Source organism: Lemur catta, chromosome 12 (assembly GCF_020740605.2).
Source record: "Lemur catta isolate mLemCat1 chromosome 12, mLemCat1.pri, whole genome shotgun sequence".
Taxonomy (NCBI): domain Eukaryota; kingdom Metazoa; phylum Chordata; class Mammalia; order Primates; family Lemuridae; genus Lemur; species Lemur catta.
Genome location: NC_059139.1, coordinates 33772712 through 33788349, shown reverse-complemented (window position 1 = coordinate 33788349; position 15638 = coordinate 33772712). Strand labels below are relative to the sequence as shown.

At 35.3% G+C, this 15638-nt stretch overlaps 1 protein-coding gene across 2 annotated transcripts in view; it reads left to right on the top strand.

The window, feature by feature from the left end:
- PLPP1 (phospholipid phosphatase 1) overlaps positions 1–15638 on the top strand; it is an 87200-nt gene that overhangs the window by 45580 nt on the left and 25982 nt on the right. Inside the window, exons 2-3 of one of the 2 annotated variants that reach the window (XM_045565657.1) lie at positions 8613–8764; positions 13302–13582. In XM_045565657.1, coding sequence (XP_045421613.1) covers positions 8613–8764; positions 13302–13582 — 433 coding nt within the window. The remainder of the gene's footprint in view (positions 1–8612; positions 8765–13301; positions 13583–15638) is intronic. The other variant, XM_045565656.1, reaches the window with a different exon arrangement.

Sequence of the window (15638 nt, the reverse complement as noted above, 5' to 3'; positions counted from 1 at the left end):
CTCCCTGAGGTTGGTAGGTATTTTTCTTTAATAGCTATTAAGTGGCCAACTTGGGATTTTATCCCCAAGTCTGCCTTTATTCATGTTCTTTTTTAATAATCCCTCACTGTCTGTAGTGTGGATTGGGTCTGTTTTTATGGAAGTGAGTAAGCCCTGTAAGTTCTTTTGTTTTGGTTTTATCAGTTGCAAGTTATGATGAATGTGAGTCTAGTTTGTGAATATTAGATTGGGGAAGAATAGTAGGAAACTTGGGTTAGTGTGATAGCGGTCACCAAGGCATACAGTGGAGCTTGATTGTCTGGGTTGACTATCTGCTAGAAGAATTTCTGAATCCTGATCGAGACTCTTCAAGAATGAAGGTTTGAATTTGAATTTTACTCTGTTTCTTAGCTTCACTGGTACAATTCCATGTGACCTTATACAAGTCACTTCTCTATTGATGAAAAAGGTACTTTTTAGTTTATCAAAGGCCATGAAAAGAAGGTTTGTTTCATTGAATCAAACACCACATCAATCTTAAAATCTGTCTTTATTCCTAAGAAAAACAAGTTCACTGATTTAGCTTCCAGTTTAGCAAACCACTTTGGTATTATACTTTGGAGAAAGGCATTGCTAATTTTTCACCTGTTAAGTAGGAATGAAATGCTTTGCCTACATTTCTTTCCCTGATCTTTTTTCATTGTCTGTTTTTACTACTCATTTAGAGCTTGAATCTGAACCCTTAAACAGCTCTGGAAGAATGCTTGGTTGCTTGTTATACTTACTATAGTTCAGTAGCTGTCTTAGGAATCTTTCAAGAATAAGCTGATCCTCTCCTTCTCCAAATTTAATAACATTCTCAGTTTCTTTAACTTTTCTACTTCAAAGAGCCTATCCTCTGTCTTAGCAATTCATTTTCCATGGTCATACCCTACTTGTTGCCATTTCTAATAACTTAAATTCTTCCATAATCTGAATTTTAAGTATCCTACTCTCTGATCACCACATTCGTGGAAACAATTTCTGTTAGTCACCACCAGTTTCCAAGTTGCTAAATCCAGTGGTCTTCATCCTACTTGATCTATCCAACAGCATTTAAAAAAACATTAAAAAAATTTTCACTTTGAAATAATTTTAGACTCACTCAATTTAGAATTGACAACTTTACTTTGTTAAGTATTCCAATTCATGGATAACTTTACCTTGTTAAGTATTCCAATTCATAAAGGTGATGTGTGTTTCCATTTATTTAGGTTTTTTGATTTTTTTCATCAGTGTTTTTTAGTTTTCAGCATACAGAGCCTATATATATTTGGTTGGGCTTATACTTAAATATTTTAATTTTTTTAGCTATTATAAATGGCATCATGACTTTAATTTGGGTTCTAATTTTTCATTGCTAGTATGCAGAAATGATTGATTTTTGTGTATTGACCTTATATCCTGTGACCTCACTACACTCACTTATTAGTTGTAGGACTTTGGGATAGATTTCTTGGGATTTTCTATACTCTCCTGGTTTTAATTCTGCCTTACTGGCTACTTTTATTCATGCCCCTTTGTAAATTCCTTCTCTTCTCCTTGATCTTTTAATTTGGAATTCTCTGGGGATTAATGCTTAGGTCCTCTTTTCTCCTTTATCTATCTATACATACTCCCTGGTGATCTCATCAGGGTTCATGGCTCTAATACTACCTCTACGCCAAATTTATAGCATAAAGTGCTAAAGCCTGGGCCTCTCCCCCAAACTGCAGACTTTATATCCTACTGCCTACTTGACATCTGTACTAATAGGCACCTGAAACTAGATGCATCTAAGATTGAACTCTTGGATCTAGTCCTTGCTTCCTGTTCCATCTCCATTCTTCCCTACCTCTGTTAACTCAACTTTAAACTTTTGGTTGCTCAGGTAGAAAACCTTAGGATCATTGCTGACTCTTCTTTCTTACACTCATATCTAGTCAATCCATTAACAAATTCTGTTGACTCTACTTTCAAAGTAAATCCAGAATTTGACCACTATAAGACTACCTCTACCCCTGCAAATGCCTTGCACATAGTAGGAACTTAGTTAATTGTTGAATTGAATTGAATTATTGCTTCTTTATTAAAGAAATAGTACTTAGGAATTTTTAAGATCTCATTTTCTCTAGTTGAATTACAGGCTTTTATAGTGAAATATCTCTTAATGTTGACAAAAATAACAATTATTTTTATATCTTCTTTAAGTTTCTGAACTCTTAAGACTTCTATTAGGTGTTGAAATGTAATTATTATTAAACTATTTCAGATGTCCAGATATGATGATAGAGTTTACAAATAGGAAAATATTCTATCTTCAGCTTATATTAGTTAAAATTTGCAATGTAGGTCTGAAAATAATTATTTTTTAATTTTTCAAGACCTTGCCTCTGCTAAAGAGTAATATTAATGAAGTACACTCCAGGTAAGCACTCCATGTAACATGAGAATACATTATGCATAAGGTAACTGCTCTTAATTCTTTACAGGAAAAGAAATACATTCATCACGCCTGTAATCCTAGCACTGTGGGAGGCTGAAGCGGGAGGATCGCTTGAGCTCAGGAGTTTGAGACCAGCCTGAGCAAGAGTGAGACTCCACCTCTACTAAAAACAGAAAAAATTAGCCAGGCATGGTGGTGTGCACCTATAGTCCCAGCTACTCAGGAGGCTGAGGCAGGAGGATCACTTGAGCTTAGGAGTTTGAGGTTGCTGTGAGATAGGCTGATGCCACAGCACTCTAGCCCAGGTAACAGAGCGAGACTCTGTCATAAAGAAAAAAGAAAGAAAGAAAGAAAGAAATATATTCATGCTTTAAGTAATAAAGGAATGCAATAATCCAGATATTCTTTCAGTTATATAATACTCATGATCTTTATTCTTTCTTCTTGGCTCTTGTTTTTTGGTGTAATTCAGTAATTATTTTTGTTTCTGATTCATTCTTTGTTTCCTGAACTACATTTTATCATGTACCCCAGTGTGCTTTTTAGTTCATGCATGAACTGAGCAGAGGAACTGGACAGATTCACTGCAGTTTGATTCTCTTAAACATAAGCAGAAGAAAAAGAAATGAGGCACTGGCATGTTCTTTTTACTATCTTATTAAGTATGATTATATTTTAGTTACTCCGTAATATCTTTTGACAACTTATATTTTCAAAATTTACTCTTTCCTATTTGGAATTTTCCAACTGGTAAATAAACAAAGGTAGATTTGCAAATGACCTAGTAGAGAAGGTAGACTAAATACATACATACACATCACATGTCTATTTAGCCTAAGGGCACAGTCAGGGGGCAAAAATAATAATAGCCCCATTATTTTACAGGCTAGCCTACACTTCTTTATTCCATGGAGTCTTTTGGTCTGCTGATGGGGTCTTTTCTTCTTCCAGACTTTTTAGGTGGTACCTGACCTTGTAACAAATCTCAAGGTGCCTGACATCTGTGTGTCAGGACATTTCAGACTATTGCCTGCTGCTGTTAGCCCTGTTAACAATAGCAGGCAATGATTTGCTGCTATGGACTCTGGAGTTGCATGCCACTCTCTTGTGGGCATGTGATATGTTTTATATCCGTATAGTGGAATACTATTCAGCAATAAAAAGGAACAAAATATCAATCCATGGTACAATATATATGAACTTAAAACATTATTTTGTGGAGGCATTTGTGTAGTTTTCACTAATATTAAATGAGTTTCCTTCACATATAAAAGAGTTTTTAACCATAGTTTTTCAGTTTTGCTGGACACCCCACCACCAATCTTTCTAACTAAAACTGTTTGTTAGTATTTGTGTTATGGGTCCAAGATCCTGAGTATTTGTGCAAGAGGAAATTAAGATGTGGTATGAACATGTCCTTACGTTTTCTTTTCCTATCTCTGGTAAAGGATGGAGAAGTGTTCTTGTGGTAGTTAGTTTTTCAGTCTCTTTTGAACCATTATAAATATTCACTGGGAAAAGATAGAAAGCTGTATTTCTTTGTGACTGAGTATGGGTTTACTGTGCAGAGAATTAGAGTCTTAAACTGGCTAACTATGATTAGCCACATGAGCATATTAAAAAGTGGGATGTGGGAATGTAAAATGGTGTACCTACTTTGGAAAAAGTTTGGTAATTTCTTAAAAAGTTAAATATAAATTTACCATATGACCTAGCAATTCCACTTATACACATCTACCCATGAGAAATGAAAACATACATCCACACAAAGAGTTATATATGAACATTCATGGTAGGATTAGTCATGATAGCCAAAATTGGAAACAATCCAGATATCCATTAACTGGCGAATGGGTAAACCAAATGTGGTACATACATACAATAGCATACTATTCATTAATAAAAAGAAAAAAAATGCATGCTACAACATGAATGACCCTCAAAAACATTATGCTAAGTGATATAAACTACATACAAAATATTACATAATGTATAATTTCATTTATATGAAATGTCTAGGGAAGGCAAATTTATGTAGAGCGAGAAAGAAGATGAGTGGTTGCCTGAGATTGGCTGTAGGAGCAGGGATTGAATGCAAATAGGCTGAAGGGAATTTGGGGAGTAATGAAAATGTTCTGAAACTAGAATGTGGTGATGGTTGCACAGCTTTATAAATTTACCAAAATCATTTAATTATATACATAAGGGAATGAATTTTATGGTATTTAAATTATACCCCAATAAGTTGTTGAAAAAGGGGGGTTGTGAAAATGAATTTTGCCAGCTGAAGTGTTAAGAGGAACATTGTTTGACAAGTGTAGTCATTTGAGAAATGATGAAAAGGGATTGTTGTAGAGATATAATCTTTCAGTTAAAAGGAAAATGTTGTTTGAATTGATAGAATAATGGAATTTTTTCACTTTTGCCTTGAAATCTATAGTAAACAAAGATCAAAGATAACATCAAACATCTACTTAAATTTTTGCATTTCTCCACACTTTTGTGAACTATGGCTGGTGAAGTAAATTAGTGGTGTGCAATAGCCCATCTGGAGTAGTCTGTCAAGAATCTTAATGTTTATATCCTTTAATGCCATGTGAAAATATATTCTAAGGAAATAATTATAAATGCAAACAAGGATTTGTATTTGGAAATGTTCACTACAGCATTATATGGGGTAGTCAAAATATTGAAAATAACTTGCATGCTCTCAGTGTAGGGAGAATGGTTAGGTTATAATTATTTTAGTTATGTCTCATTTGGTTGCAAGAAATGGAAATTCTAAGTAGCTTAAGTAAAATTGGGCTTTGTTGTAGGGGGTACAAAGTGCTCTAACAACTCCCAAACAGCAGGTTCAGTGAGGGGTTTTTTTTTTTTCCCTCTAACCACAAAAAACATGTTAGAAATTATTCTTAGATTTGCCACCTGATATACAGCTACAGTAATCAGTTGGTAATGGTGTTAGTGGAAGCCTAGACACATAGCAATGGAACAAGAATAGAGTCCAGAAATAGACCCACAAAAATACAGCCAACTAACTTTTTTTTTTGAACACAGGTATGAAAGCAATAAAATGGAGAAAGGAGGGTCAAAGGTATTGGAACAATTGGTCATCCATAGGCAAAAAAAAAAAAAAAAAAAAAAAAAAAGAACCTTAACCTAAATCTCGTACCTATACAAAACTTAACACAAAATGGATAAACTAAGTATAAAACAGAAAACTTTTAGAATAAAACATAGTAAAAAATCTTCATAACGTAGAGTTAGGCAAGAATTATACATAAGACCAAAAGTACAATCCATAAAAGAAAAAAACGTTAACAAACTTGATTCATCAAAATGAAAGATCTTTGCTCTCAAAAAACAAATTTAAGAAAATGAAGGGCCCAGGTGCAGTGGCTCACACCTGTAATCTTAGTACTCTAGGACTCCAAGGTGGGAGGATTGCTTGGGCCAGGAGTTTGAGACCAGCCTGAGCAAGAATGAGACTTCGTCTCTACAAAAAATAGAAAAATTAGGAAGGCTGAGGCAGGAAGGTCGCTTGAGCCCAGGGGTTGGAGGTTTGCAGTGAGCTATGATGATGCCACTACACTCTAGCCTGGGTAACAGAGTGACACCCTGTCTCAAAAAAAAAAAAAAAAAGGAAACAACAGAAAAAGAAGAGAAAAATGAAAAGACAAGCTGCAGACTAGGAGAAAATACTTGCAAATCACATATGCAACAAGACTGTACGTATCCAGAATACATGAAGATCCCTCAAACTCCATACTACTTTTTTCTTTTTTTTTGAGATGGAGTCTCAGTATATCACCCACACTAGTCTCGAACTCCTGGATTCAGGTGATCCTCCTGATTCAGCCCCTCAAGTAGCTAGGACTACAGGTGTGTACCTCTGTGCCTGGCTAATAGTCCCTTTTTTTTAAAAAAAAAAAAAAAAATGGACTATCTATCACATTTATATGTGATTTTTGTTTCCCTCCTATCCTGGAAAATACCCATAAACTTTTTTAGAGATCTAAGAATAATTTCTGACATGTTTTTGTGGTTAGAGGGAAAAAAACCCTTAATATTAATGGATATACATGTTAATAGCATTTTTCAATATATTTGGGCCTATTAATATGAATTTTCTCTGAGAATAAGGACATAAAGCCTAGTGAGTTTTCAACACTAATCATATTATCTATTTCTAAGTACCTTATTCCAAAAGAAATAAATGCTTATTGAAAAATTCAACTAATTTAGAAATATGTAGACAGTAAAAGTTTCCATTATTTTTTGTATAGGGTTCTTACAAGTAAAATGAGTTATGGAAGTAGTTCTGAGCCAGGTGAGGTGGCCCACATCTGTAATCCCAGCAACTCTGGAGGCTGAGAAGGGAGGATTGCTTGAGGTCAGAGTTCAAGACCAGCCTGGGCAACAATAATGAGACCTCCATCTCCAAAAAAATAAAAAACTAGCTGGGCATGGTGGCATGCGCCTGTAGTCTCAGCTACTTGGGAGGCTGAGGCAGGAGGGTCGCTTGAGCCTAGGAGTTCCAGGCTGCAGTGAGCTTTGATCATGCCACTACACTCTAGCCTGTGCTATAGAGCAAGACCCTGTCTCTTAAAAAAAAAAAAAAAAAGTAGTGGGTCTTTGTAAATACAAAATAAATTTGCCTATCGGGTTAGAATATGGTTATTGGTTGAAGGCTAAGCGTTTAGTTACTTTATAAGGCAGGCAACAAGTAAAATCACAGCTTTGTGTATTTACCTCCATACTGTGTGTTAATAAGTGCAAAAGGTTTGTGCAGATCTTTTGAAATTGTATTGTAACCGTGGTATATGTATCGAAGGCTTGGACATTTACACTCCTATGAATGCAAACAATTTGGTGAATCAGAAATAGTCTGAATTCAGATATAATAGCTAGTATAAGGGTCAGTTAGCAAAGTCAGCTCTAGTTTTTTTTGTTTTTTTTTAAAGTGTAGCATTTACTGGAAATATGGTTTTGGGAATCTTGTACCATCTTAAAGACTTTTAAAGGGTTGGCAGCTATTGGCAAATTGACTAAGGTAAGGAACTAAACTTTGGTTCATGTTTTCAGTGTCTGAATGAAAAAACAGGAAGATAAATAAAAGAGCTAGGAATGAAAGAAATGTGATTTCGTGTTTCCTTTTTGGCCCTTAAAAATTAAACAAATTTGATATTGTGGTAAATACACTCAGGCCAAGTGGCAGAGGCTTGGTTGTCATTTAGCTGTAGTGGAGTTAATGAGAACTGTAAGTGGTCATCAAGTCTTGGTGCTTTATGGAGAGGTAGCATTTGCACTTACAGTGAGATAGCTTAGTGGTTATGGTATTACTGCAGGGAGCATGGGTCACTTAGGAAGAGAGTTTCAGACTGATCGTTCTTAAAGGAGACCTCATGTTGAGGGTTTCTGCTAAACTGCCTCTTTTACAAAACTCAGGCCCAGTTAAGTGAAGTAAAAGAGAACTGAATTCTTAAAGTTCACATTTAGGCACAAGTTTGGCATTTTAGGAGGGGAACGTGAGACATGATCTTTATGGAAAACGTTGATGATAAAAACAGAAAGCTGACTATTAGGTGCTTTTGTACTTCATTATCATCTTTTCTTAAGAAACTTTAAGTTCAGACTCCTTTTTCCAGTAGGTTTAAACCTGCTGTAGACAGTATAGAAATGAGTGGATAAAGCCTTATTAGATGCTGATATAGCTTAGCCAGTGACCATGACCTGTCCAGATGTGGTAGTAATATTGGAACAAAATGGGGAATGTCAAAATGTTGTTATTTTCCTTTTGGTAGCAAAGTCCATGACAAATTGGTTTGGAAATAGTGTTGAAAACCTGGTGATTAAATGACAAGAGCATGAGAAGAGATTTTTCCAAAATCCATTTAGTGTGTTTGGGCAGAAACAAAGAGAAAATGCTTCTTGTTAAATTGGTTAGTAGAGGACTTGGAAGCTTTGTTTCCTGTAGAAGAAAACATCTTTACCCTAAACAGTAATCTTTCTAATTTCTGTTGCATGCATCGCATTTCCTTTTTTGTATGTGCTCTCATTTGTTTTCATGGCAAATGCATTTTTAAACACAGTCTCTGGGATAATTATTGCCATTAATTAGTTTTGGTATTTCTTTTTTAATGATATTTCATTTATTCCTTTTTGCTAGCTGGATTGCCTTTTGCAATTCTTACTTCAAGGCATACCCCCTTCCAGCGAGGAGTGTTCTGTAATGATGAATCCATCAAGTACCCTTACAAAGAAGACACCATACCCTATGCGTTATTAGGTGGAATAATCATTCCATTCAGTATTGTCGTTGTAAGTTAAATCTACTTTTCCAAGTTTATAACTTTTGGGCACTTGGCTTAATTTTGTGTTAATCTGTTAATGATTAAATGTGTAACCCTCCCAAAACAATGTGTATTTTTTAACCTTTAACTGATGGTTTATTTGGTCAAGATTATCTCAGCTATTTTAAGTGGGGCTAGAAGAATAACAATGTATAATTAGAAGAGCCCGGCATGGTGGCGCATGCCTGTAGTCCCAGCTGCTTGGGAGGCTGGGGCTGGAGGATAGCTTGAGTCCTGGAGTTGAGGCTGTTCTGTGCAATGATCATGCCTGTGAATAGCCACTGCACTCCGGCCTGGGCAACATAGTGAGACATTGTCTCTAAAATAAATAAAAAATTAGAAGAACCTTACTGAATACGTATAGATTTTTATGCTAATCATTTCTGTGTCACTGTGATTATTAGGGCTCCAATTTCCTATTGTTTAAATAATTGTGCGATCAACAGTTGAATGTTCTAGCAATATGTTTCTAGCATGCTTTATATATAAGATATTATTTTATAATTTATTGTATCTGTGTGTATGTACCTACTCCCTTTGATTCTCCCTCTCTACTGAGTTTTAGAAAAGAAAAATTGCTAACTAATGTTAAAACTTTAACCCATGATTCATTTAATTAATTTTTAGATAATACCATACACAGGAGAGAAAAGCTACGGTTCTATATATAATCACTGGTGCTGAAGGCAAGACTGAGTCTTGAACCACAATAGTAACTGTTGTTTTTTAGTATTTCAGGTGGAAATGCTTAGAGAATGTGTCTAGGGGAGAAGACTTCAGTGATTGGACTAGATGATTTTTATAATCTCTCAACTCGGAAATTCCGTGACTTAATTTGACAGTTTGTGCTCCATAACTTGTAACTTTATGGATCCATCATGCTTCGGCTTTTTGACTCTGCTGACTATAACTTGTAACTTTAGAAACAAGATTTTTGTTAGTTAAAAGCAGAAAATATGGTTCTATCCAGGAGGTAGACCAATAAGATGACAGTGTATATATCTTGTCTGGTTTTGGAGTTTATTAAAAAAATTTTAAATTTAGAAGTGTAATGTCTTTATCAGGAATGATCACAGTACCTTACTAGCAATGAAAGTTAATCATGATTTGTGGTGCATAATTAATAAAAGAACACCTGTACTATACAAATGTTTGACATGACTGTGGCCTTGTTGAAGGCAGAGATGATACCTTTTTCATTTTGATATCCTGACTGCCTGGTATGGAGCCTGGCATGGCCTGTGTGCTTGAATGAAAGCTATGGAGTAATTGTGCAGTAATTTGCTAAGTCTCCTGTAGTACGGCGAAATTTTAAGAAATCAAGGATTCCTTTAATCTAGACAAATCTTTATGCTGAGTTTTTACTACTAAAAGAAAGAAAGCCAAACCTTTTTTGAAAGTATATATGTTTCTGAGAGATTGCTATTTAAATATAACATTTTTAGTAAGACTATTAGTTGTAAATATTAAATAGTAACCGATTTAAGACAAGATTCAAGTATTCAAATAAACAATGCTAGAAATATACTTGTTTTTCAATTCTATTTTTCTTTGTTTCTCAGTGAAACGGATGCCACACAAGCAAAACTACAGAATTTCACTGTAGACTGGAGGGCTGCAACAGAACAGGGTGCTAATTGCTGGGCAGCAGCATAGCATACTCAGGGCCTTACAAAATGCTTAGTTAGCAAAAACTCATGAATTATATTTAATTAACTTGGAATTTTTAACCATTTCAACATAACCTGTGAGAAAGTTATCTTTACATTTAATAAAATGTCAAGTAAATTAATATGAGTGTAGATTTCTTTAAGATGAACAGACTGTTACAATTCCAGTTTATTCGTTAACTCTGCCTCTTTTAGGCAGTACTTAGACTTACATATGCTTAACTTTATTTACTAGAAAGTAGATCACTTCTTTAAAAAAAAAAATCACTGTGATTCAGACTTCATACCAGGCCTTTGACATGACTTGCAAGTGATCTATTAATAAATGAGTGATTGAGGGAACCTGGTAGAGAACCAAGATTAATAGTTTCTGAGAAGTCTTGGGAGAATTTTAAGAAGGAGGAAATGGTCATTGAAGTCAAATACTACTGCAAAGTTAAAGTAAATGAGGATTGATAAAAATCTGTTTGCTCTGATGAGACAATTTTCACTTTTGGTGAAAGATTCCATAGAATAAAGGGAATGGAGGTGGTTAGAGATATTTAGGAGGGGAGTGGAAGATGTGGAAATGTGCCATTGATTTTAGACTATTCTTTTGGGAAGGTGGGCTCTGAATGAAACACAAAACTGTAGGGACAATGTAGAGGAATATAAAATCATCTTGGTTGTTGGAGATATAAAGGACATGGTAAGAGACTGCTAATGGGGTATAGGTTTAAGAGGTTGAATTATACTAATTTAAATAATTATTAGCTTTGATTGTCATAAGTATTCTGTTTTACTCCCCCAAATGTTATAGTTCTTTGAATATTTATCATATCCTTAGAATCTAAGTAAATAATGCATGACTAGTCACGTCAGTTCTAGGATTAGGCCACAGTTAGTTTAGGTGTAGACTACACCGAAGGTTAAGAATTGGCATAAATGGCTCAAAGGGCAGGATAAGGTATTAAAATGAAACAAAAAGAATATGGCTATCTTGTGTAGATAAAATGGACAGATATCTTTACATTTAATTCAGAAGAATTGATTTAGAACTTATTTATTGTCTATTTCATATAATAAAAAATGACATAAGCAGTTGCCAGCTTTGGAGTCCTTTCCACTCTCTGGTTAAGTTTCAGTAGATCAGCTTTTAATCTGTGCCCAGTACTCTGAATGTTCCTAGCAAACTGATTTTCTGTCATCAGTGGCTTGAACTAGGATTTCGGTGGCCATAAACAATGATGATTATGACTAGGAAGACTCACAAAGTTCAGTACTTGTTTCTGGAAAATAATTGAGTGCTTAAGAACAGCTGAGATGTGGAAGTTTGAACTGCTAAAATTGTGATTAATATACTTGGCATGTTTTTGATTATCAAAGATCAATTCCATAATGAAATGTTAGAAAAGTCCCTTCTGGCTACTTATCTATCAGGAATTACTGCACCCTCTTAACGGCCTGAGGAGGCAATATGTACTTAAACACAAGGCTTCTGTAGGTGGTAAGGGATGACCCCAAGCAAAATTGTGAAGATACGAGGTCCTAGAAGTACACATAGTTTTCCTCTTCTGTGACATGGTCTCAGAAAGGGATGTGATTAATTCGTTCACATTAAGGACTATAATGAGGACTGTACTTTTGTGAGGCTTAATGTTTTTAAATTAAGAGTGTTTGCCTTTAATTGAAGGCAGCACCTTCAATTAAAATTTATTGACCAGCTACTTTGTTTTAAATCACTGTGCGATTACCAGCTCTCTATTCAACAATTAAGAAGTCCTCCTTGCTTTTGTAGAGTTCATAGTCTAGTAGTCAAAGTTATAACATTCTAATTATGGAATTTTAGGAGCCATTGAGCCAGATAAGGAAAGAATTTTTGGTATCAGGTCTTGAAATTCCTTTTGGGAAGCAATCTTTTATTTCACTTGTAGTAAGGCTCATCCTGAAGGCAATTAATCCTCATTAAATGGAAATGTTTCAATGCTTTATAAAATTGTTTATATAAATTTAAGGTGAAGGATGGAAACTAGTGTGCATCTCAACTGAAACTTTATTACTTATATTCCTTATACACAAATTAGCAAGCAGACTATTCTCTGTTTATTTTGGTCTTAGGTAGAGAGAGTATCTTACTGTCTTATTTAATCAGCAGATGTTATTATTTATAATGTTGCTGTTCAGTATTCTTTGAATTTCTCAGGATATTGATTTAACTTGTAAAGCATTTGGAAACCTTTTTATATCTTTAAACTTATGACTCAGAGCCCCCATGTAAAGATCTCCTGGAAGGCAGGACTGGTAGACTCTCAGCTAAATCCCTGCCCTCTGTACCCTTTGGCATCAGTGTTAGATCCTGGCTTTTATATTAGATTTATTTCTTCCCTGAAACTGTTTTATCCTCTTTAATATGATGGATATCTTTGATTCAAAGGAATGTTTGAGAAAAATGAAGATGTCAAAAGTACTTATATAAGGGAGTTTCTGATTGGGGAAGTTTGTGTTTTTTGCACAAGCTGTGATTTTTGTCCTCCAGGATACATCAGTATCTGCTTACTGAAGCTCAATTTTGTTTTAATACAAGAAAAGAAATAAGGCCTTGTTGCTTCAGGTAGGCTATGAAATGATTTTGGATGAGCCATGGCTTTGTAAGCAGTATCCACAGTTGATCTGACACCTTTTTTTTTTGTGGTTTGGAATTAGATATCCTAAGTTGACTCCCCAGTTGTAAAGAAAAAAGTGGTGGAGCTGTTTTTAAAACACAGATCTTATTGCGATTTACCGTTTTCTTTTCTATGTTTTGTTTTAAGTGCCTGCTTGCTACTTTAACATACTATTTTTCTGTTTCTTTTTCAGATGATTCTTGGAGAAACCCTGTCTGTTTACTTTAACCTCTTGCACTCAAATTCCTTTATCAGGAATAACTACATAGCCACTATTTACAAAGCCATTGGAACATTTTTATTTGGTGCAGCTGCTAGTCAGTCCCTGACTGACATTGCCAAGTATTCAATAGGCAGACTGCGACCTCACTTCTTGGATGTTTGTGACCCAGACTGGTCAAAAATCAACTGTAGTGATGGTTACATTGAAAACTACATATGTCGAGGGAATGCAGAAAAAGTTAAGGAAGGCAGGTGAGTGTTAAATCTCTAATGCTTATTTTATCTTGTATATTCTTTGAATAGAAGGAGTCAGTGACTGGATGACAAGCCATCTACTAGCTTAAAGAGAGAAGCTAGTGGAAGCACTCGGAGGTGAATTGAAATCATGTTTGACCTGTTGTCTCTCTCTTCATTCTTTTTTTCTATTTTATTCCTATCCTCCATTTAAGAGCATTTTACTACAGCTCTTTTCATCGCCAGTATGTAAGAATGTAAAATGAACCTTATAGATCATTGAGTCCAGGGTCAGTAAACTTTTTGTTAAGACACCAGATAGTAAATATTTTAGGCTTTGTGGGCCATATGGTCTCTTTCACAACTGTCAAACTCTGCCACTGTGGTAGAAAAGCTGCCATAGACAATACTTGAATGAATGGTGTGGCTATGTTCTAGTAAAACTTTACACAAACAGTGGCTGCCCCAGTGGTCATAGTTTGCTGAACCCTGATGCAGTACAACCATTTATGAAGGTCTGCTAGATCTTTAGTATTCTTAGAGTATATTTTTTTGTAAGGTAACTTGGTTCAGGTTGTGACAGCTCTAGGTCTTCAGGTTGACAATACATCCACTTTCTACATTCAGGAGTGTTATTAAACATGAATGAAATAGAATGTTTAGAACCTAGAAGGTCCAGCTCCTTTAATTTAGATTGAGGAAATACCAGAGGCCCAAGAACCTTAAGTAAAGCCACTAATTAGTAGCAGAGCCAATTCCTCATCTCAAGTTTCAGCATTGTCAGCCTTACCTTTTCTGTGTGGTTGACCTTTTTATATTTTAAGATAGGTTAATTTCTCTTAGTTTGTCATTTATTAGTAACAAATACTTTCTCCGGGAAAAACATCCTTTGATTGTTTTTTATATATGATTTCCAGACACTTCATTGTCCTGTTGGTTTCCTTGTAAGCAACATAGGCCTGCTAGTAGCTCCTGTTTTTTACATTTAGTGGGAGTGAAAAAGACACCTTATATAACTAGAGTATACACTATGCTATGTGCTGGGGATTCAGCAGTGAACAAGACATCTGTGGTCCCCATCTTCATGGAGCTTAGTCTAGCAGGGAAGACTTGCATTAAACAAATGATAGGAATGGAAGAGGATTGGCCTGTCCCTATTGACCAATCTCAGCTGCTTAATCACAAGCATCTTCATCATTTCGTCCAGTTGGTTGCAGTAGACATCCGCTGTAATCAATTGACCAGGTTTCATGAAGCTGTAGTGTATAATGACAACACTGGACGACCAGACACCATTAGCTTTTTTTTGATGAATATTCGGTTTTGGACTGTGTTCAGCACTTTATCCAGCCATTGCACTAAACACTTGCAGTTGTCAAAATAATCTATTTTCATCACACATAACAATATGGTGTAGAAACAGTTTGCCTTTATGTCATGACAGCAAAGAAAGGCAAGCTTCAAGATGATTTCTCTGCTGGTGCTTGTTCAATTCATGCAGTACCCATCTATCTAGCACCTTCTTTCCCGTGCTGATTTGTTTCAAATGGTCCAATATTGTTGGGTTAGTAATGTCAAACCTTGCTGCTAATTCACGTGTAGGTTGAGATGGATTTGCTTCCACCACAGCTTTCAGCTCATCATTATCCACCTTGGACTCATCACCCACGTGGCTCATTTTCAAGATTAAAATCACCAGGGGAACTTCTCAAACCATCGATGTACTATGCATTCATTAGCCACATCCTTCCCACTTTGTTGGTATTTCAAGCTGTCTATGCTGCATTTGGTTCCACAACAGAACTCATGTTCAGAAATAACACAAATTTTTGACTTATCCATGGTTTCACAAAAATTGCTCTAAAAAAAATGTGAAAGATAATCACAAGCCAAACTGTGCATTTGGAAGACTGAGGATGTACTATCACAATAAAAATAAAACAAGAAGTGTCAAAGTGAAATGTCAGAGATATCAACTGTCAAACTTAGTACTTAAGGATGTCGGATATTTCATACACAATAACCTAATATCTTTCCTGGATCAACCAACATAAAATAAACAGGAAACCTCCAA